Genomic DNA, 8,024 nt, shown 5'->3' with positions numbered 1-8,024 from the left:
TAGAGATGAAAGGAACAGTAAGTTGATCACCAAATCTCTTACTGAAACCTTTTTAAGAATGTTTAAATTAAGATTACAAAAATGTTTAATGCTGGTTTAACTCTTTTGTTGCTTACCGTTATGGTATTCACTATTTTATCATCAAAAATACATATATATTGAAAACAACCTATACTATCTTCAAGGGAAAAAAACTAAAAGTTGCATTGTGTGGAGTTGCCTCATTTTCTTATCAAAATTAAGTTTTATTTTTTCGGAAAATAAAAGTTACCATAATTACTTTTATTTTTCCTAAAAGAAAAATATAAAATTTTTTCATATTTCGCAAACTTGGAGGAAAGGTTTTGGTACTTTATAAGACCCTTTCTCATACCATAACACAGTAATATTAAAATGTAGTCTTCAAAGAGTCTTTGTTTAGGCGAGATTTCTCCTAATAAGTTTTAAGTTTTTTTTTTCAATTTTATTTTTAATATGTAGGTCGTTTGACCAAACCATATTCAATAATATGTTTTTAGTATATTTTTGTGTCATCTGATTTATTATCTTTATGGTTTGCAAACTTTATGCTTCCGCATGACGCCCTCTCGATTTCGAACAGAACGTTGGAACAATATAAAGTCCATTATAGAATTATAGTTTATACAACTAAATGCTTACATCTGAAATAAAAGAATCGACATTGTTGGAACTCTTGTGGATTCTAGTCTAGTATACCAATGAACTATTTTACAAATAATCCTATTAATTTTCTGAACACTTTTGACTAAGCTACATATTTTTGGACATGTAAATCAAAACATTCTTTATTTAATTTATTCTTCATTGCCCAAGTTTAACCATTTTATCCTCCATCATTGACCAAGAATCTTGAAACCTGGATCCAATTTTTTGTAAATTGCCTAGGCCAGAATTGTTAGGAGCCCAAAAGCCATGAAAACCAAGTGGGAAATTCAAATGTCTTGGGACTTCAAGTCTAGCAACCACTTCATTCTTTTCTCCAATTCGTTGTGCATCCAAAATTACAAGATAACACCTTTGTGTTGACACTGCATACTGCAAAATTAAATATTCACATACAAAATCATTACAATAGAAGTAATGCTGAGGGGAAAAAATGAAGAATTTGCGCAATTTCTTTTCTAAGAAAGAGATCATTGTGACTCACGGCTCTTTCAATCGGTGTAATGGACGGCTTTGTCGTGTACCAAATAGAGAATTTGGGTTGAATTAATTCTACAATATCACGCCACACAAAGAATATTTACACATAAGTCTCCTTAAATCTAAAGTTTATAGATTTTAAAAGTAAGACAAATTATCTATTACAACAAGTGAAGCAAACTTTTTATACTTTCGGTATAATTAAACTCTTAGAAGAATCTTTACACTATCATATCACTTAAAAGATAACAAGTTTAAGCTGTATATATCAGAGCGTACAAATATTTTTACTTAAAACTCAACAACTCTAAAATAACTAAACGTAATGTACATAAAAAGTTGAATTACTTTACAGAATATACAACACGATTAAAAAAAATGGAAATCTAATCAACATTAATGATTTAATTACTTACTTCAACCACAAGAAGGTAACCATCATCCTCTTTGGTCCCTCTTGGAATAAAAACAGGTTCACCAATGAATCTTCTTCTACCAGCTGACCACTTTTGAACTGATTTATCAGCAGTGTTTAGTTTCACAATTGTGTCAAATGGAAAATGTGGCAGTGCTTGACGTGAACCTGAAGATGTTGCTGCATAAACATATGTATTTTTTCTGCCTGAAAACTCTGAATTAATTGCTGGAAAATCTGCTGCTTTGTCCCATTGAGGATTTAGGTCACTTACTGAACATTTTGTGCAATTTCCGTTTGTGTCTAAGTCTATAGATACCTGCATAGCCATAATATTTCAAGAAACTTTAGATATTACATCAAAGTCATAAAACTAAAATAAAAAAAAAATACTAGGATAGACATGATGAATTGGGTCCGTAAATACAAATTAAATATTGTACGTATCACTTGTTTAGGAAATTCATATTTCATAATATGTATGTAGTGACCCTAGTGTAAAGTATACACTTAAAAAATAAAAAAGCTTGTTCTTTGTCATCATATGTGTTACAACAATGAAACATATATGTATTAATTATGGTGCGTACGTCTAAACATGAGGGTTTTTTTTATTTTCTTAAGTAGTGCCAAGTGAATATTATGTAAAATCACTTGTTGACCCGGTTACACTTAGTATACATACCAATTGTTTCTGGAGATTAAATTAGTATATTTGGGTGTTTTGTTTTGTTTTTTATTTTTTGAGATGTACATACATGATTGAGTTACTTTTCTTCTTTTCAAAATAATAATTTTACAATTCTAGCATAATAAATTAAACTTTAATTTAAATGACCATCTATATAAAGTAACTCATGTAACATCAGGAGGAGCAAAGAATACCTGAACTAAGTGAGGCAATAGCTTTTCTTCTCCTTCTTCTACATTCATCATAGAAGGATCAAGTTTACCACTTTGCCAATCATAGCCTGAAAATATGAAAAAAAAAATAAAAAAATTAAGCTCCAATTATCTATTTTATTTACACCAAACTCGTTTATATTGTTAGTGCATAATATAAACTGCAATTATCTATTTTACTTAAACTAACACTTGTTTACACTGCCAGGGTATAAAAAATAAACTCGTTTGCTGCTTACCGAACATTTTCTGGAAATTAAACCATTGGTAAGAGCAACCAGAAGCCTGAATTTTTATGTTTACATTTCCAGTGCCATCATCAATTTCTTCAAATGCATTTCCAACATGTAACACCCACATTTGTGAAGGTGCTTCTATAGGTTTTCTCCAGGCTCTTTCTACATTAGTTTGTTTATTAGGAAATCTGGGCAGTAAATAAATTGGAGATGTTGATTTGCTTGGATTAACTGATAATGCAGATATCATTGGAGACAATCCACATACTGCTGTCATTGACCCTGCAATTCATAATAGTGGCATATTCATTTTTTTTTTTTAACAGAATGAATAAATTACTCAAATGGTATTGGTGTTGTATATTTCTCCGTTCATCTTTACTTGTCCGGTAATGACTTGACATATAAAAAATGAAATGATAATTTTACTTGTCATGCTTTAAATATAATAAATTCAATGCTTCAAAAAATACATTGAGAAAAATCTATAGATACTAACAAGGTAAATTAGGAATTAAATAACAATTTATCTTTTAAATTTCTAAACTGAACATCTATTTTTCACGATAGTTGACAAGTAAATGACGGAGGGACGGATAGTTTTAATTATCTTGGGTCTACGATTCAGGGGAATGGTGAGGTTGATGAGGATGTCTCTAAATGTATTGGAGCAGGTTGGATGAAGTGGAGGCTAGCCTTGGGAGTGTTGTATGATAAGAAGGTGCCCCTTAAGCTTAAAGGCAAATTCTATAGAGTGGCAGTCCGTCCCGCCATGTTGTATGGGGCTGAGTGTTGGCCAGTCAAGCACTCGCACATCCAAAAATTGAAGGTGGTGGAAATGAGAATGTTGCTTTGGATGTGTGGGCTTACTAAAGGTGACAGAGTAAGAAATGAGACTATTTGGGAGAAGGTGGGAGCGGCTTCAGTGGAAGACAAATTGCGGGAAGGAAGACTATGGTGGTTTGGGCATGTGATGAGGAGTGCGGATGCCCCAGTCCGGAGGTGTGAGAGGCTTGCTTTGGATGGCTTCAGGAGGGGTAGAGGTAGGTCGAAGAAATATTGGAGGGAGGTGATTAGACATGACATGGAGCAGCTCCAGCTGACTGAGGATATGACCCTAGATAGGAAGGTATGGAGGTCGCGGATAAGGGTAGAAGGCTAATGCGGGTGTGTGGGTTGTAGCTTGTAGTCTGGAGAGTCTTGTGTAGCCGGGTTAGTAAGCCTGGGTCCGTGTTCATAGGGTCCTTGTTATGGGAGTGTAGGTTATTACTAGGTGGATGCACTAGGTCTTATGTCTTAGTACCTATTTTCTTATTCCGTGTCGCCCTTATGTCTCGTCTTTCATATTTCTCTGATGTCTATTTTATTATTTCTTATTCCTAATTTTCTATTATGTTTTTCATCCCTTTATTTACTGTTCTCTACTTTGAGCCGGAAGTCTATCGAAAACAACCTCTTTACTTCCTCGGAGGTAGCGGTATGGACTGCGTACATCTTACCCTCCCCGGGCCCCACTCTTGTGGAATACACCGGGTATATTGTTGTTGTATATCCTAAATTTTCATTGTTATTAACCATGTATATGTAAAACCTTCGAGGAAACGGTAACCATGACAACTTGGGACAAGGTATACCCAAAATTTGATTCAAGCTACTTAATCACAGTTTTTAAAATCTAAATCAGATTTCATAATGGTTTTAAGTTTTGTAATATGTAAAATAGAAGGTTAGTGCATAGTAATTAATTACCAGGAATATCGAGTTTGATGCGATTGCCAAATAATACATAATGAGTATCGGTAAAAGCCCAATCATGGATCATTAACTGATCTGGGATCTCAAATTCATGGGTTTGCAGCAACTGGAAATTGGAATCAAATTCTGGACAATGAAACAAATTAAATTAACCAAAAGTTGAATCAGTACAGAAACAAAAACAAAGAATGAATGAAAATAATATATGAAGTTATATTTGTCGTTTGTTGTTAATTTTATACTTACATAGGCTTTGTCATTAATTCTGGTTAACTACATCTACATTAGCTAAAGAATTAAAAAAAAATTACATCTACACGTGATGTTGATTAATATAAACACACATATATCAGGGAAAAAAGGTTAGCTCATCTTTCCTCCTTTGTTTTAGATTAAATTAAATTAAAGACGTTAGTTTAATACTGTGACAATTAAGGATCTAATCGTAGTATTCTATTTGTATAGGGATTAACTTTTATGCAGTACAGCTCTTTCTCTTTTATACCACTGTCATCATTTTAAAGGTAACTTGTAATTAATCTGAAAAAATAAGGCAAGTAACTTTCTGCTTAAAGATTATCGATGGTATTAAATGTGTGAATAGTCATTTAGATATCAATGGATAATATAAATAACACAAATTAACTCTCTACCTATGATTTTTTGAAAAAGGATATTTTACTAAAGAAAATCCTGGCTTACTAGTGTCTGGCCTACCAGCAACAGGAAAAGTATTCAAAAAGATCTTTTTTTTATTGTGTCCGATATTTATATTGAAACTCGATTACATTCAGATTTATGTATTGCAAGACCCATTTCTGGGGATGACACTTCTATAGGATTTTTTCTATTTCCAGAAGTTAGCTTGAACACGAAAACTCCAAAGTTAAGAATGAAGAAATCTCAACTATGCCACTAAAGTACTTTCACTTTGTCCAAAAAGATATATTATTACAATGAAAAAGCTTGATTCTGTTTTATTTTCTTCACTTTTTGCTGTTGCTTTACGCAGGAAGTTAATTACTCTGAGGAAACCTAACTATCTACACGAAATATATCAATGCTACATAATGCTAGATACTTCAGTTCTTACAAATCTGTATTTCTTCACATTAATTCTAATTCCTCACTTAAAAGACTTGCGTAGTTACTCTAAATTAAAATACTAAAAAAAAAAAAGAAGAAACTTAATTTGAAAAAGAAACGAAGTTCATAAATTAAACAATCTTACCATAAAATGTAAAATTACTCCGAGGGAGCAACATATCCTCTGCGTTGCATGACATGATCAAAAGTCTGTTTCTACGACTATCGATCTTGTAATGTGATAACAATCTCTTTGGAGTCATCTTGAACACCCCTACAAATACAATACAACAAATATTTACAACCAAAATTAAACAAGCTAAAACAATCTTTACGACGCCAACATATCGAAATTAAATTTTTTTAAAAAAAAAGGAAAGCTTAACACTACCATTTATTTCCCTTCCTTTTCCATCTCTAAAAAGAAAGAAACACTAAAAAGCTTAGCTATGAAATTCATGGTCAATCTATCAGTAAATGGTACTCCTAGTAGTATATGCAATTAACAAGATTTTTTAAATAATTCACTGTTAATCCGTGATTAAATAAGATCATAGATGGATTTTCGTTGTTTAGCAACAAAAGTTGTCTGTTGTTAATATTTTAATTTATTTTATTTTGTAGTGAAAGAAAAGAAGTGACTATTATATTATTGTAGCTAGAATAGTACATAGTACATCATAGTACATACCATATAGTATAGGCTTCAAGATTTGAGCAGCAACATCCAAAAAATCACCATTAAATTTCTTACTATCTTCTACTGGTAATGATTGATCAGAGTTCTTGATGAGTTCAAATTTCCCAACAGTACTCAATGTCTTAGAATCAATCTCATAAGGATCACCACCTTCCCACAAGCAAAACAACCTACCACCCCATTGTAACACACTAGTATTTGCCACATTCTTCATCACCTTTGTATTACCAACCATCTTCCCTCCTTTCAGGACCGAAAACGGGCCCCGGTGAGTGAACTTCCACTTTCCAGTCACCGGGTCCCGCTCTTCGGCCTGAGCCTCTGTCTCAATGTACCTAGCCATGAACTTAACCTGACCCGTACCACTATCAATTTCGAATGCCCTTAAGTAACCGTGACCGTCTAGAGGGTGCACTGTGGACCCGTGATCATCCGTAAATATGCCCGGCCCGGTTAGATAATACGTCCCCGAGGGGAAATCGGATGGTATGCATCCCTCCACCACTCGTAGTGCCACGGGTTCGTTAGTTTCGGAACGTTGGGACACGAAGAGAAATTGGTAGTCCCAGAAGGCAGTAATTGTGTCATCAATTTCTGGTGTGTATACTTCATGAGTTGGTGATGTTGTTGTTATTGTTATGGCTCGTGGTACGTGGCTAGGCAATGTTATTTGCCCCGCCGTGGACGGCAGCTTTACTGGTGGCAGAAGTTTAGGAGGAATATTAATGATATTATGGCAAGCTTTGGCCTGCATTTTGGCTTTTGTTTTCGAGAGTACTGATACAAATTAAAAGGCCACTGAACTGTCTTATATATAATATATGTAAGTTTACATCACCCTCACCCCACCCCTTCCTCCATGTGGCGGATCCAACTATGGGTTCGGGTGGGTGGGGCAGATCTACCGTTGAAGTTATGAGATTATTTAATACGGCAGAATTCAGTAGTTTTTATGAATAATAATCTATCTCGAATTCAGTTATTGTTCTATACAAGAATTTAAAATATGTGAAGTTAAACTATATTCGTATCTCGGTATAATATCGTAAGTTAGAGTTGAATTTTACATATATATGTGTGCAAAAAAAAAAAGTTTAAATAAAGTTTGATATATATTTCAGAACTTATTCTTTCAGGTTATTAAAACACATCACGTTAATTTGAATTAGGAACCGTTCTCAGTTGCATAGCCATTTTTGTTTAAAAGAGTGTCAACTGACACTTCTTTGCTGAAAAATTATACTGTGTATGATCTGTAAACAAAAATTTATTCATGTATTTATATTAATTGACACCTATTAACTTCTTTATATATTTAAAAAATTATGATAATATCACTGATGTTTTGAGAAAAAAAGAACCCATTTGGAGTGGGTAGTGGGGGAGGAAATAGTCAAAAGCTATCTTTACATTTGGCTTCTATTTAATTTTCTTGGCAATATTGATGAATGACGAGTTGTCCTATGCTTTGGTAAGAACGTATGGAATTGTTAAAATGTATGGTGGGACTATATGTCACCATATTGAGATTTTGTAACTTACTAGTATAATAATATTTACACAATTGAGGTGGTGGGCCATTTATGCTTCTTACTTTATCTTAATTGGAAGACAAGTTCCTATTACCTTATAATATAATATAATATGAGTGCAGAAATATTTATATTGTTTCTTTGGTGTTTGCTACCTTCTCTTCAAATTTCAAGGAATATGCCGCTTTAGTTAAAATCAAAATTTTCAGATATGATCGATCACTTCTAGGTAA

The 8,024-nt window shown here is 33.2% G+C and overlaps 1 protein-coding gene across 2 annotated transcripts; it reads right to left on the bottom strand.

Annotated features, from left to right (window-relative positions):
* Positions 1–605: 605 nt before the first annotated feature.
* Positions 606–7,052, bottom strand: LOC107844820 (carotenoid cleavage dioxygenase 7, chloroplastic). Of its 2 annotated transcripts, XR_001666592.2 has the most exons (8): positions 6,251–7,043; positions 5,705–5,833; positions 4,468–4,599; positions 2,722–3,000; positions 2,465–2,550; positions 1,581–1,898; positions 1,169–1,236; positions 916–1,056 (listed from the first exon to the last, which is right to left on the bottom strand). XR_001666592.2 is itself a non-coding variant. In XM_016689163.2 (7 exons), the coding sequence occupies exons 1-7, from the start codon at positions 7,011–7,013 to the stop codon at positions 823–825; spliced, it is 1,941 nt and encodes a 646-aa protein (XP_016544649.1). In that variant the 5' UTR covers positions 7,014–7,052; the 3' UTR covers positions 606–822. The 2 variants fall into 2 exon arrangements, 1 of the variants encoding a protein (XP_016544649.1); XM_016689163.2 differs by lacking the exon at positions 1,169–1,236 and having other exon boundaries at positions 606–1,056; positions 6,251–7,052.
* Between the last annotated feature and the right edge of the window lie 972 nt (positions 7,053–8,024).

Source organism: Capsicum annuum, chromosome 8 (assembly GCF_002878395.1).
Source record: "Capsicum annuum cultivar UCD-10X-F1 chromosome 8, UCD10Xv1.1, whole genome shotgun sequence".
Lineage (NCBI taxonomy): Eukaryota > Viridiplantae > Streptophyta > Magnoliopsida > Solanales > Solanaceae > Capsicum > Capsicum annuum.
The sequence above is the reverse complement of the archived record's forward strand: the minus strand, read 5'-3'. Positions and strand labels throughout refer to the sequence as shown.

What these genes read in the sequence shown, in the direction of transcription:
- LOC107844820 (XM_016689163.2), bottom strand. Translation starts at nt 7,013, where the DNA reads ATGCAGGCCAAAGCTTGCCATAATATCATTAATATTCCTCCTAAACTT. An exon ending in CTTGAAGCCTATACTATATG is followed by an intron (nt 5,834 to 6,250) that starts GTATGTACTATG and finishes TTGTATTTGTAG; the next exon opens with GGGTGTTCAAGATGACTCCA. An exon ending in CATCAAACTCGATATTCCTG is followed by an intron (nt 3,001 to 4,467) that starts GTAATTAATTAC and finishes TATGAATTGCAG; the next exon opens with GGTCAATGACAGCAGTATGT.